Source organism: Castor canadensis, chromosome 6 (assembly GCF_047511655.1).
Source record: "Castor canadensis chromosome 6, mCasCan1.hap1v2, whole genome shotgun sequence".
Classification (NCBI taxonomy): domain Eukaryota; kingdom Metazoa; phylum Chordata; class Mammalia; order Rodentia; family Castoridae; genus Castor; species Castor canadensis.
In genome coordinates this window covers 176,547,728-176,562,384 of record NC_133391.1, presented here as the reverse complement: position 1 = coordinate 176,562,384, position 14,657 = coordinate 176,547,728, and the positions used below count along the sequence as shown (strand labels likewise).

Genomic DNA, 14,657 nt, shown 5'->3' with positions numbered 1-14,657 from the left:
TGGGTCTCTGGCTGGCCATGGAGCTCCAGCTCCTCAGAGGCTGCAGTTCCTAGCTCTGATCCAGCTGTGTTCCCAGGAGTGGCCTAGCAGCCCCTGGGGGCAGGCAGATGGTCACAGAGCAGGATGGCTCCTGGTTATCACACTTACTCCACACTCCAATTCGTCCTCTCAGCCTTGCTGCCAGCGTCTTACAGAACAAGATGAGAGGCTTATTCACGACTGTGATCTCCCACTCGTGACTACAGGACTTATTTCATAGCTAGTGCAGCCTGGCCACAGGCACATGCTGCAATCTCTGGTGCATCCGAGCCTCCCACCATCCAGACGTAGCCCATCTGGTGGGACATGGGGGTGACCTTTGACAAGGCACACATGGCCACTGTCCACAGGACCCACACTGGGAGGCATTGCGTCTCCTGTAGTCTTCAACCGTGCGACTCTGGGAAGCAGCTCTGCGTGTGAAGCCAGGAGTTCTTGTTTTTCTTTGCTTTTTTTTTTACTTAAGAAAACTTAAACATATTTAATCTGCTTTGAAGGCAATACTCATATTAAAAGTGACAAATGCATAAAAGGACAAAGAAGTAAATAAAAATTGTTGAAATAATTTCATGTTGTACCATCGTCTCTTACCAAATGGGGGTGGGCCACACAGACTGACTGAAGCTGCTGCTTTGTTTTCTTTTTCATTTTTCCAGTTCCAGACACACTGCGTGTTTGTAACTTGATGACATCTTGCAGCCCCAGAGCCTGCTGACAGGTGGCTTACACACTAGGGCAGGGAACAATGCAAGGCTCAAGAGTGCAGGAGGGGGGCAAGTTTCCCTGAAGCAGACCCCCTCCCAACTTTGACCCTAGAGCACTGTGTTCTTGGCAAGGGAATGGAAGGTGTCCAGAGACCACTGTTTCTCTCAGCCCCTAGCTAGGATTCGAAGAGCATCTTCAGGAAGGACCGGTACCCTGGACAGCAGACAAGTGGAGTCCTACAGAGCAGGGGAATGCAGGCCTGAAATTCCAGGCCCACAGCTAGTTAGGAAACAGGTGCAGGGCACTGAAGGAAGTGGGGGAGGCTCAAGGTGCACCCAGGAGCAAGGCACTGAGACCAGGGCCTTTGTGTCAGGCTTCCACAAGAGTCCTAGCAAAGGCTCTCTGCCTGTCTCTCACCCAGAACCCTGGAGATCACAGGCTGAAATAGTCCGCAGCCAGGCGCCCATAGATGTCTGTGGTCCAGAGTACATGGGCATGGCCTGATACAGCTGAGTTGCAGCTGTTGGTGCAACTCAGCTTCTACATGGGCGAACTTTTCCTCATTGATGGAGGCCTCCAGCAGGACAGATGCAGATGGTGGCCCAAGGCAGGGATAGCAATCCGCAGGGAAGGGGTGCACCACAGTGCGCAGCTCACTCTGAACCACTGAGTCCCGAAGCAGCTCCTTGAGGCCTGCCATAGATAGTGGGTTGACATGGAGACTGAGGTAACGGAGCCTGACAGAGTGTCAATGTGGGCAGAGTGGCCAGCAGCTGGGCATCAGCAAGCTGGCACTCAGTCAGCTCAAGATGCAGCAGTGTGGCTCTGCACCTGCAACAAACCCTGGAAGGGTGCCGGCTGGTCATTACCATTCATCAGGTCCAGCTTCTTGAGGTGGGCAGCGTTGGGAGCTCCGTGCCAGGAAGCGTAGGTGCTCAGGCAGCAGAGCACAGGCCAGCTCCAGGCTCTCCAGGGGGCTCTGCAGGGTGCTGCAGAGACACAGGGGTCACAGACAGGCAGACCCAGGGGAGGGTCCCATAGAGGGGAAGGGACAAAACAGTGGTGGGGCCCACTCACCTGAGCAACCAGTCCAGCCTGCCAGAAAGGAGAGAAGAGCCCATGCTGAGCTTCTGTAGACAGGTGAAACGACCCATCTGGGCCAGGAAATAGCAGAAGCTGTCCTCACCATGCACAGAGGGCTAGCCAGGTGCTGGAAGCGGGCCACATGCGGGATGACGACAGACAAGCCACGCAAACCCAGATTATTGAAACGCAGGTCCACACGGCGCAGGCAGCCTGCGTCTAGAGGCTGCAGCAGGGCCACAGTGTTGCGCATGGGCAGGTCCTCAGCTCGGAGGTCCCGGCAGCAAAGCCGCAGAGGGCTGTCCACACTGCTTCGGAGTGGCTCACGCAGGAATGCATAGGGGGCCCGGTTCACCCGCAGGTCCACACGGACCTCCACAGGGACGGGGGTCAGCCCCGGCTCAGCAGACCCACCCTGATGCTGGGCGATGCATGTGCGGGCCACGGCTGCCGTGCAGTCCCACATGCGCATGGTACCAGGACCCTGCTCCACACCATCATCCAGAAGACCAGTCATGTCCAGAACCCGCAATGTGTGCTTCCTGGGAGCAGGAACGGCCTGAGGCAAGGAACGGGGAAGCAGGGCCCACAATGGGTTCACTCCTGCAGCAGCTGTTGTAAGCTGAGCAGTGGCAAGGGCCAAGTGTGCACAAGCACATGCAGTACAACTGTCTTCTTGTCCATGAAAGCCACCCTGAACAGCAGGGGGAGGAGCTCTTGGGGCAGGGCCTGGCAGGGCTCAGGAACACAAGTGTGTGAGTGGTGCTGGGTCAGGCAGGTGGCCACCTGTACGAGAGGGGCCTTCAGTGGGGAAGAGAAATCCTAGGCCACCACCAGGCCACAATTTCCCTCCACATATCATTGGTGGGAAAGCCTAACTCAGTGCCTGGTGTGGAGTTGGCAGTTAGTGGAGGGGTGGCACAAAGGAGCACTTCTGGGCTGGGGGCATGTCAGGTAGACAGGGGACAAGGTCACACCCCAGAAGTCTGGGGATCCTTAGAGAAAGCACCAAGTAGTACATAAAGGGCATGGCACTATCAATAACCTGCTTGTTTGTGTCTGCTTCTGACAAATGGTTATTGCTCTGCAGGAACCCTCATTAATAGTTCAGGCCTCCAAAATCACAAGTCTGCTTCAGGAATTCTTCCTCAAAAGTAGAATAAAGCTCAAGCCCCTCTCCCCAGGGTCCTCCATCAGCACTCGAACAGGCAGAGAACTCCCAAGGAGGCCTGGTGGTTCCTTCCCTCACCCTCCTCACAGATGTGCTCCAGGGCTGTCTTTGGATTCCACCAAGCATAGACACACAGCTTAATAAGCACCAAGACCAGCAAGAAAAGGACCAGGACTCTCCTAACCCTGAGTCTATGGGCCTATGAGATCAAGCTCCGAATACAACCTCCAGAGGTAACTATTTTCTGGGGTGTCACCAGGCGCATAAACCCCTAGAAAAAGCACTTATCTAAGCATCTCCCTCTTCCCTGGGGAACCCATGTGGACAGAGACAAAGTCTTACTAAATCCATGTGATTCATTCAGAAGGGCCCAGGCCAGGGCTGTCACATGAGACAGAGATGGCTGTCATCATAGCATCCAAGCTGCTTTCCCAAGCAAAAGGTCCCTGAGGCCCAAGGATATCTGAGACAGAAGACCAGCCCTGCTGCTGGCTTTAGCAAGCCTCCTGTGTGCCAGACACCTCACCCTCAAAACTACATTGTAGCCTTGCCACTCCAACAGATTGGAAAACTAAGGCCTCGGTCTTGTCCAAGGTCACAGCCCAGGAAAGGGGCAGGGAGCAGTCTGGCGGCGGGGTCCCTGCACTTCCTGACCTCTCCTCGCACCTTAGACAACTGTCACCAGTTTCTTGGACATCCCCGACGCCCACCCTCAGCCTGGCTCTGCCATCACAAATCTCACAAGGACGATGCATACCTCGCTGACAGAACAGACTGACCGGTCACCTGTCATGAGAGGATACGAAAGCAGCCAGCCTGGCTGCCCTGCCTGGCCCTATTGCCAGCAGGGGATGCTGAGGTCTGGGTGCTGTGACTCATATAAATGCCTACCCAGCTCCTCTGGTCCTCAACAGCAGGTGTGCCTGCTTCTCCATGCCGAGTGCATCTCCGCCAGCCCCTAGGCTGCTCTCTTGGTGTTGGGGGCACCTGGACCCATTCCTGACCTAAAAGGCACCACTTGGGCTTCTGATCTGACTCGGGGCTACCAAGCACCAGAACCCTGCCATCTTGGCCCAGCCCCTTAGGATCAGAGCCTGGGGCCTGCCACCCAGCTTCGACCCCACCCCATAGCCTGCTTTATTTATTTATTTTTTTTGTGGTACTGGGGTTTGACCTCAGGGTCTACAGCTTGAGCCATACTCCGGGCAGTCCTTTTTTGTGCAGAGTTTTTTTGAGATAAGATCTCGTGAACTACTCGCCTGGGGTGGCTTTGAACCATGATCCTCTTGATCTATGTCTCTTGAGTAGCTAGGGTTATAGGTGTGAGCCACTGGTGCCTGGCCAAGTAACTTTTTATTTTTTTTCAATACTGGGGTTTGAACTCAGGGCCTCCTGCTTGCTAAGCAGGTACTCTACTGCTAGAGCCATTCCACCAGTCCCTGCTTTGTTTTTTTGAACAATATTACTGAGCACCATTTGGTCCTTGAAGTTGGTGGCTTTGTAAACTTATTGTCATGGTTTTTCATGGTTTTTGAGGGAGCAATTCCTCAGCTGCTTCTTTTGCTTCTATTTCTAAATCTTTTACTGACTTTGTAGGACTGAATACAAGATGCATCTTTTTTTCTCTCACTGACAAAATGTGTGTAGGGTGCAGAGACTTACAACAGATAAATTACAAGTCACTCACCAGGTAGAAAACGCCATGCAAGTTTGAGTCTCTAAGACCTCTGCTACTGTCTGTGTAATACACAAACCTTCCAGACCTCAAATGTTACCAAGAAAGCTTTTTTCTCATCAGTTCAATTGTGTTTTCCAAACCCACCAGAAACAAGGAACATCTGATCTTGATCACTTCTCCTATGGGAGGAGAAGTGTCTGTTCTTGTCTGTCTGTGGAACAAAGGACGTAACAAAACACCCTCCAGTACAGACTTAACGTGTTTATTTCACTGCAGGCCCTAAATTCTTTACATGGCAGCATCTTACAGGACCCCCGCTATACACATTCACAGTTGTGACGCCGTGGACTTGAGGTTACTATGCAAGAGAAAAAGGGATCAGGAGGAACAAACATCCATTCCAGGTCTGCGTCTCAGAGGTTTTTCCTGAATGTGCACAGTGACATTTCATAAAACCCACTTCATCTGCAGACCTTTGAATATCTTCGTTATTAGCCTCCTTCATTGATCACGGTAGGCTTTTCTCTTTTGAAAACGAATCTCTATGCACTCCGTAATTATAAAATCAACCCCATTAGCTACCAAGGCTACATTCAAATGCCTTCCTGGCCAACAAGTCAAGAGCCCCGGAATGGGCTTAGCTGACCATGCTCCCCATCCTTGTCCTGCCGGCAGTGTGGCGCTGGGTGACTGAGGTTTCCTTTGCACGTCTCAGTGGAGAACGCCTGTGCCCATCTCTACGAGGGAGTTAGTAAACGTGTTCCTCTCCTTACTGGCCCTGTGGTCATTTCCTATAGCAATGCCCCTAGTGTAAAATCCAATTCATCTTGGGAAAGAAATGCATTCCAAACATGCCAGAGGCCTCGCGGAAGAAACAAACTAAACCTACAGTCGCTACTGTGCTTTACGGATGGGCTGGTAATGGCGCCATAAAAAATGGCGAAGCCAGACGGTGAGGGTGACAGACAGCAAGACTCCCAGTTCCTAGGGCCCAGCCCCGCTCCTAGTCTCCCTGACCTTAGGAAGGGACAGGTACCACACGCTGGCAAAGAGATGTGCCCATCCACCCATGTGAGGCCATCACCCCTCACCCCCATGCCAATCCTTCCATGGGGAAGGACTAGAACCATTCTTCTTTCTGGAAGATCAGCCTTGCTCAGTGTGGAAGCTGCTTCACCCCAAGTCCCCACAGAAATGGGGAAAAAGAAAAAGAAGCCATGGCTTCCAACCAGGGCCCCCAGGGAGGGAGGTCTCAGTCTCCTCGAGGAGGAGGTGACAGGCCTGGAGGCAGGCTGACGGCTTGTCACCCAGTGTTTTCCTTCCACCCCATTCACCTAACTGATGTTCAAGGCTTTGACTGGAGTTGAAGCTACAGTGAATTAGATTTCATTATGTGGAAACAGAAATACCAAAATGGTAACGCTTATAAAAAAGAGAGGGTTTAAAAAGGAGTAGGGAAGGCAGGAGAGGTGCCTGGGGCCAGGTCACTGAGGCCCAGCTCCCTGCGGGCCTGGACGGGAGGACAGGGCTCTCCCTGGTAGAAGTCCGTCCACTAGAGCCGTGGCAGCCTCAGAGTCTATCAAAAACAGGCCTGCAAATAAATATCCTCTGATGCCAACAGGAAAAGTGAAGTAAAAAACAATCTTCTTTTTTTTAAAAAAATGTTGAATGTTTTCCGAAGTACCTAAAGGAAGATTATAAAATACTCATGAGCTCCCGCACAAATCTAGAAACGTTAAAAATCCAGACGACAGCTCGGCCACGCTGTGACCCACAGAGGCAGCAGAGGTTGTTCTGGGTGGACACAGGTGGCCCTGTGTTGGGAGTGTGCGGTAGGCATACGAAGCCATCACCTTACGGTCGTGGCCATACACAGACACAAAGGGAACGTGGGGAGACTGTGACAGAAACTCCAGACCAGGACACTCTAGGTGGGAACACAGCCAGGCCCGCTGTCCGCCTGGCCTACTCCAAAGCCCGTCCTCCACGGGGACTTCCCTCCACACCCTCGGCACATGGCAGTCCCAACAGGCTGGGTTCTGAGACGCTCGTCACAAAGAAACAGGTAAAACAGGCCCAAGTCTCTGGGAACTCGATGACCACACACGACAGCACAGCGCTCGCGGGCTGGGGGCCACACGGAGGCAGGTGGTGACACGGGAGCGGCCTCACCCCTCTGGATCCTTGTCCCATGTCCTAGTCCAGTTTCTTGTGGGAAGGCTTCCTCCCGAAGTCCGAGTCCTCGGGGCTGAAGTCAGTACAGAAGCCGTTGGGGGTCGGCGCTGGCGGGGTCTGTGTGCAGCTGTCAAACTGCGTCTGCTTGGGATACAAATACTCCTCTGCAAAGTCGGGGAACATCTCTGCAAACCTGCTGAAGTCAGCTGCCGAGACAACGGACCTGTGGTTACCGGGGCCAGGGGAGCCAGCTGCCTAGAGTTCAGGGCTTTTACCGTGGGCCTGCACGGGCATTCCCTCCCTTTTCTGGGGCGTGGAGAGTCTAAGTTTGTGTTATCGAAGGGCCTTGGTTTCTCTCCGCTACACACTAAGTTGCTATGAAAACAAAGGGACAGCCACTGAGTCCCTTCACAGCTACTCCTGCCTTCAGGAAACTCAAGGGTAAGTGCGTGACTGTCAGTCCAACAGAAACGGGTCTGCCTTTCAGACCTGTGAGGCGCTGTGAATAAATGGTGCTGGTCTGGGGTCAAGGCCATGTTTGGCAGGCATTGGAGGGAGGTGCTGCCCACTGACCGTGTGTAAGTACTGGGGGACCTGCCAGGAGCGAAGGGCCATTCCCATAGGCTGTCTGGGGTGCATTTCCCTGACACCGGGCCTCAGAGGGGGAGAACACCCTGGTTCCCACCTGAGGCACCATGGGGAGGTTTGCAATGTGAGAGACGGTGGAGGCTCTACCACTTGAGCCACGCCTCCAGTCCTTTTGCTTGTATATTTTCTTTTTTTCGGTGGTACTGGAATTTGAATTCAGGGCTTCATGCTTGTGAGGCAGGCGCTCTACTGCTTGAGCCATGCCTACGACTGTATCCAGCATTTTAAAGCACTGGATGTCAGGGGCTTGTGTGTGGAAATGCAGCCCAGTTCCCAGTCACCTCATTAGTGCCCTCGGAAGGTATCTCCCAGAGAAAGTCGTTGTGTCAGCACAGGCAGTGACCCTCTGTGAGCTTTCCTGGCAGGCACACTCTGGCCGGGGTGCAAGACCAGGGCCGCGCGTGTGCGCGCGTGCATGTGTGACCAGGTTGCGACTATGGTGTGTGTGTGACCAGAGCTGTGACTGTGTGTGTGACAGTGCCGTGGCTGGGCATGTGCATGTGTGACCAGTGCCGTGGCTGGGCGTGTGCATGTGTGACCAGTGCCGTGGCTGGTTTTGTGTGTTTGTGTGTGTGTGTGAGACCAGTGCTGTGTTTGGAGGTGTGTGTGTGTGACCAGTGCCGTGGCTGGGCGTGTGTGAGTGTGCAGATGTGTGTGACTGGGGCCATGCCTATTGGCAATGCAGCTAAAGCCTCTGTGGGGGATGAGACCTCACTGTGGTGAGTTGCTGATGGGACCCAGCGGGGGTGTCCTCCCTGCAGGGACCCCAGTCATGACCCCTGCAGCTGCCACAGCCTCCACCATAGTGGGCTCTGGGCTTTAGAACCAAGCCTGGAGTTTGCCTCTACAGGTTGCCTGGAGAAGCTGGAGCCATGAGCTCCACACCTACCCTGCCAGGCTCCAGGAAGAGCCTTCCTTCCCAGGGACTTTTCTGCTGCCTAGGAGACCAGAGAGCAGGGTGAATGGAGAAGGGGCAGGGACTCCTTCATGTGCCCAGGTCTCCTGGGGTCGCCTCTCCTTGCATGCCTGGCTTACAGCCCTGGTCGTACCTGACCACTGCTCTGTGGGTGACCGCCTGGCCTCACTTACTGAATGTGATTTTCCCCTTCTCCTCTTGGTCGATGGCCCGGAACAGGTCGGTCACGTTAAGTTCTGCCACCCCTAGAGCCGTCCTGAGGATGCAGGACAGCTCGTCCTCTTCTATGCTGCCGTCCTCGGGTGACCCGTACATCTACAAAAGACAGTGAGATCACCCCGGGGGCCTTTCTCTTCCACTCTGGTCAGGTCTGGCATGTTTATCCCATGGGTGTCCCACCAGCCCTGACCATAGTTTCTCAGAACCGTGGCACCCTCGGGCCAGGTGGCACAGAGAGGAGGATGCTATGCTCCAGGGGAGAGCTGTGCTGCAGCCCCCTCTGTGGGGGCCCCTCCACCCTGGCCCCTTCTGGACATTCAACAAACACATCTTGGCCAGGATTCGGATGCTGCTGATTTCTAGCTGTGATAACTGATGAGCAAACCGACAAGCATGCAAAAAGAATGGAGACTCGCTCAACCAAGGCAGCAGAAGGGCTGTGGGTTTGTGCAGAGCAAAACTGGGTTTCAGAGTTCCTCAGTGAACCTCTGCCTCTGGGGGTCATGTTCACCAATGCTCACAAGTGGACTTGACTGCTGGAAACACCTGGTGAGCAGGGGTCAGGAGACCTGGCCAGTTCAGCGCTCAGCACTGGCCTGCACACAGAGCCGTGTGCCTCCTAGCCCACCTAGTGGTCATGGGGTGAACTGTGGTGCCTATGGTGACAGCAGACACTGCCTGGAGGTTTCAGGCTGTGATTTTAAAGAACATGGTACTAGGTGTGTATTTCTATATTCGAAAAAACTGTCTACAGGCTCTATGAGAAAATGCTGAGTAGTAGGAGTGTCAGCCAAACAGACAGACCTGAGGATTTTCCTTTCCACCTTCTTGAGCTGTAAGTGTCCCCAACATCACATGCTGCAGTTTTCAGCACAGTAATACTAAGACAGAGTGAGCACAAGGGATGGACCTCAGAGGGGCATCACAATGTCCTGCGTGCGAGCGCTGCCTGTGGAAAGTCCCAGGTGTCTATGGCCCTAGGCACCGTTCTAAAACCTGTGCATGTCTTGGCGGTCAGCTCTGGCTAGCATGGGGAAGGCAGCTTGCTTGGTGATGTCAAAGGAGCACTCCACAGATGCCCTGTCACTGCAAACCTGCCTGATGTGCCCAGGACCAGGAAGTGTCCTGGGGGCAGCAGACAAGGACAGTGGCCATGTCTCATGGGGAACTCACAACATGAGAACATGGCCAATGGTCTGAAGAAATGCAGTCAGGACCAGGTGCCTGTCCTTGCAGTGGAGACGTGGCTGCACCAGTGTGACCTGCTAGGACACCCGAGTGCTGGCCATGTGTGCTCTGCGAGGTGCCTGTGAGGGGCTCAGGCTACGTGTTCTGCTGCTCAGAAATCAGTTGAGCACCATCCCCATTCCCCAGCAGTGTCATCTATTACAGATTCTACCTGGTGGCTCTGGAGCCCAAGCAGGGCTGGGCCGTCAGAACAGGACATGGCCTGGGCACAGAAGGTAGATAAGGCTTTCCCACTGACACTGTGCAGTGACTTCCCCTAGTGTGACCCTCACAAGCCACCTTGCTAGGCATGATGTGCTCAGTCAGAAGGGAGAGAGACGGTCCCTGACGTGTACCTCATGTTCTCAAGAGTATGGATGATGGGAGTTGTACCCGCTCATAGGTCCTGACAAAATCCTGTGTCTAGACAGGTGAGGCCAGTGCAGCTCCATCCAGGCAAATGTGTCTGGCGAGGCCTGAGCCCCAAGGCCCCTGTGAGTCTGAGTGCGCTGAGATGGACCCCAGATCTTGCCCCAGTGTTGAAGAGCTCAGCTCTCAGGTGACACCACCTCCTGACTAGGCTGTGGGCAGCGTCTCGGCCCTGCTCTCTTTGTAAGTCAACAGGCTGACAGGGAACAGATGAGACAGTTGGCAGCCACACCCAGACACCCAGGTTCCAAGCCCTATTCCATGCTCCTCAAACAGGTGGGGATCACTAAGGCTGGAGGAGAAGGATTTGTGAGCTTCTGGGGCAGTTTACAAACGACGGCTGGCACAAGCCTGTGCAGATGAGCAGTGAGGCAGTAACAGCTCTGCAGATCTGGCAGAGGCCACGAAAACCACCACTGCTCTGATGTGACCACATCTCACTGTCCCCATGAACCATGTGCACGTACATCCCACTTGCCTGGAATGCCAACTGGATGGTGTCCAGGGTCTGGGATGGCCTGCACACAACGGACAAAGCGACCACATACTCACGCAGATCCATCTTGCCACCTGCACTCTGTGAAAGAGACTCTTTTAGGTGATGGTCAATCCCCTAAAATCCCCTCCGTCAGTGCGCAGGAGACCTAGGGCTTCACACAGGTCCCTGGGCATTAGCTCAAGGGCTAGTCCCCATGTGACTTGAGAATGTCAGCGTATGTGAAAAGGGCATCTCTTAACCAACTGACTCCCCCGGGAACTCCTGAGCACGCCGCTGCAGCCTTACTACGAATTGTTAGTCTATGGCTAACGATTCTTGAGACCTCTTGAGAAACTCAGGAATGAGAGCTCCTGCCCAGGCGTGCACTTATAAACCACACTGACAAAGTCAGTGATGTTTTGGGGATCTGAGAACCGCTTGAATTTTGAAAAGTCACAGGTTTAGCCGCCGAGACACCCCGAAGTGGACCCACCTCATCAAAGAGCGAGAACATATCTTCCAGCGTGTCAGAGACGGGGACTTCCAGGTATGCTGCAAACTCTGAAAGACCGATCCTTTCCCCTCTCCTCATCTTAGCACTTTCTGAATATTTGTCCAGATCTTTTTCAAGTTTTTCTGGTTTCAGCCTACACAAAAAAGAGGGAAGGACTTCTTTTTCAAAAAAAATCACAGAAGTCTAAAACAGGCCTTAGTGTCACATTTTGAGATTTAATTGCATTAAAGTACTAAAATCTGTACATAATAAGCAGTGAGTTAGTTTTCAAGTTTGAAGGTGTTTCGGTAGTTCTCCATGTGCCAGGTTTTCTGTCTAATGGCTAATACGCCTCTCCATATATGGCACCTGGTCCCAGGACAGCCCATGGGCTGGTCTCCATGTAGATAGCTGGTGCCCCATGAAGGGATTTTAAGGCCCTTCTATATCACTGCACATTGATATTTGAAAAAAAAATAAAACAAAACAAAATAAAAACCAGAGTAAGCATGTTAAGTGTTATTTCCTTAGTTTCTCCCCTTGACCTCAGCCATACGTGGTTCTCACAAACTCTCGAGGAGAACAGAGGACACTCACCCGAGGCCACGCACAAGCCTGGCAAACTCCAACAGGCAGGTGTCGGCTGGGAGCCGGAGCTGTCCTTCCGCCAGGGCCAGCTGGCAGTCCTCAAATGTGTAGTCGGTCACTGAGACACCCAAGGCCCTAAAAGAGAGGGGCACCTGTCAGTCACCCCCATGGCGGCTAGTTCCCACTCACAGTGATGGGGTGAAGGGACTGCCAGGGGCTGGGCAATGGATGGACCCAGGGGGGATGGCTCTTGATGGACCATAGAGGGCCCAGACCAACAGGCACCAGCTCCTTTGGCCTGTTCTGAGTGGAAGCCCACGCAGTGGGGCCCACTGAGTGCCTGTTGCACACCCTGCTCTGAGACCCACAGCCTCCATCCAGAGAACACAGGTTGTACATGCTTCCCTTAGGGAGTCCACACAGACACTGGTCACCTGTGTACGGATGAGGCTGACTCTGAGCCCTTGGTGCTTTTGTTTTGTGGCCTATGCAAAACTGTTTTTAAGTTAAACACTGAAAAAGGAAATTGAGGTGACATGGATGGAAGCCCAGGAGAGAGTGACCATCACAAACAGAACAGCTTCCCAAGAACAGGAGTACCAGGGTGTTCAGACACTGGGTGACATTGCACAAAAGACTCCACTGTGACCTCAGCTAGAGTCTAGCACGCAATGCTCAGAAAGCACTTGGGTCCACACAACTGTCCAAGTGTCAGAAAAAACAACAGGAAGACCCAAAAAGGCATTTATACCAGCAGGCAAACCTTCCACTCTGCCCAAGGGTTCTCTACCCAGCTGTGCACCTCCCTCCCCCATGCCTATCAGAAGTCCAGAGCCCAGCAGAAACTGCAGGCATCCACTCTGCCATCACAGTGTAAAGAACCTGCTAAAGGCTGAAGGGGAACAGCTTTCTGGGGACAAAGGCTGGGACCCCACACAGACCCCCTGGGGCCTAAGGAAGCGTGCAGTCATCTCTGCCCTATCTCACTGAGTAGGACTTGGGGACCAGCACCAGGCTTGTTCCCTGAGCTGTGCAGCAGGGAGGGACTGCAGAGAAGGTCCCTCCCTCTCTGGGAGGCAGAGGTCTAGGCCTTCTAGCTGGCCACTCCTGTGGTCTGGCAATGGGGGCCTGGAATGAGGGGGCCAGAAAGGCTCCCAAGAGGAATCGCTGCAACTAACCTACAGCCCTTGCACCCAGTGGGATGGACACTTTCACCAAGTCCACAGAAAGCCCAGTGCACGGCCATCAGAGGCCTCGACAGCTAGTCCCAGATTTCACTTTGTTGGAACATGGGCTGCTCCAGCTCTGCATGTTGTCCTGCAGCTGTGTCCCACTAATGCCATGCATGCCTCTAGTCTGCATGGACTCCTATTTAACTGCATCACAGACATGTCATGCTCTGTGGTCAGCACAGCACAGATCTCAGACCCAGGAGGAGTGGGGGAGCCATAGGGAAGATGGTGGTGTCCCACAAGGCCTGTTCAACTCATCTGTACAGACCTAAGATCCTTTTGTCAGAACTTAAACCATTTTACAAGAGTTGTGTCAGGTATCATGAGAAAAACCTTTCCCTACCTATCAGAGAGAATAGAACTCCACTGGGAATCCCCTGAAGTGAATGGAGTCCTAATAATTCCTGTAAAAGCTCCTCTTTGCTGCCCTGACCACACAGAGCAACCATGTAACGAGGAAGCAGTGACAGCTAAGATTTCTCCAGCCAAATTGGAATCCAACTTGTGGACAGGAGTGTCTCAAATTTCTCCACAGGAAGGAAGGCTGAGGCCAGCAGTGGCCACCCTGGAAGCTCATGGTTACAGTGCAGTGGGCTGGGATATTAAGAGGAATCTGAATTATGAGGAAGGAGACTGGAGCACACCTGTCAACCCTGTGAAGTCCCTCAGAGTCCGTCTTATGCAGATGGCTCTTAAACCATGTAAGATCTGCAATTCCTTCCCTCCCTGCAAAGCAGCTCAAATCACAGCGGAAACCTGGTGAGCAGGGGCCTGGGCTTGGAGGTGCACCTGTGCATTCCCCTGGTGAGCACCTGAGTGTGTTCTGTTCAGAGCAGCCAGTGGTGGAGGCTGCAGGACTTGGAGACAGAGATGGTGCCACTCCAGCTCTACTCAGTCACATGCTCTTGGAGGGAGAGGGAAAAGGTGAGGAAAAGAACCCAGGATGAATTTGCAATGTGCCAGCCAAGTGTGGATGATGACTAGGGAGCCACAGGCAGTTCCCATAGCCCAGCATCATGGGAACTTGCTACAGAGGCATGCTCCCAACCCTGATATGTCACAAACATGGGGTAGAGCTGGCACCCCCAGGTCCAAGAGCTGTGGAGGTGACCCTGCAGCTCAGGTGTGAGAGCCACCTGCAGAGATCAGATTTCAGCCCCACCTGACAAGGTTCTTGTAGGGGAAAGCAGAGGGGCAACCAGCTGGGGCTGGCAGGTGGGGGAGCAATTACTCTGCCCAGTAAGGGGAAGTGGGCAGGGATGCAGAAGACCTGTTTTAAGGATGTGTGTGCAAAGGAAGGATGGGGCACAAGAGAAGAAGGGGCCTCGAGTGACGCCACTGCTGTCCATACAAGTAGGAATTGCATGGAAACGGGTAAATAACACAAGTCATTTTAGGAGATTTAAATGTGTAAACACTACACTTTGCCCAGTGGGATGGAATAAGAACATCACAAACATGACATAGGCAGATGAGCAGAGTGAAACCCAGGACGCCAGGGCCGAGCCCCTAACGCCTGCCTGGCCATTGCTCATTAGGTGACCCAGGAACACAGCACGGCGTGACTGATGACGGT

At 53.5% G+C, this 14,657-nt stretch overlaps 1 protein-coding gene and 1 pseudogene across 1 annotated transcript in view; both read right to left on the bottom strand.

Moving 5' to 3' along the window:
- Positions 1–524: 524 nt before the first annotated feature.
- On the bottom strand, positions 525–2,566 carry LOC109678677 (leucine-rich repeat-containing protein 14-like; annotated as a pseudogene).
- A 2,356-nt stretch (positions 2,567–4,922) lies between these two features.
- Positions 4,923–14,657, bottom strand: part of Lpcat1 (lysophosphatidylcholine acyltransferase 1) — a 47,969-nt gene continuing 38,234 nt past the window's right edge. The window contains exons 10-14 of the mRNA XM_020183020.2: positions 11,859–11,984; positions 11,262–11,415; positions 10,769–10,867; positions 8,589–8,730; positions 4,923–7,057 (exon numbers count right to left, since the gene is read on the bottom strand). Of these exons, the coding sequence (XP_020038609.1) occupies positions 6,873–7,057; positions 8,589–8,730; positions 10,769–10,867; positions 11,262–11,415; positions 11,859–11,984 (706 nt within the window). The 3' untranslated portion in view covers positions 4,923–6,872. The remainder of the gene's footprint in view (positions 7,058–8,588; positions 8,731–10,768; positions 10,868–11,261; positions 11,416–11,858; positions 11,985–14,657) is intronic.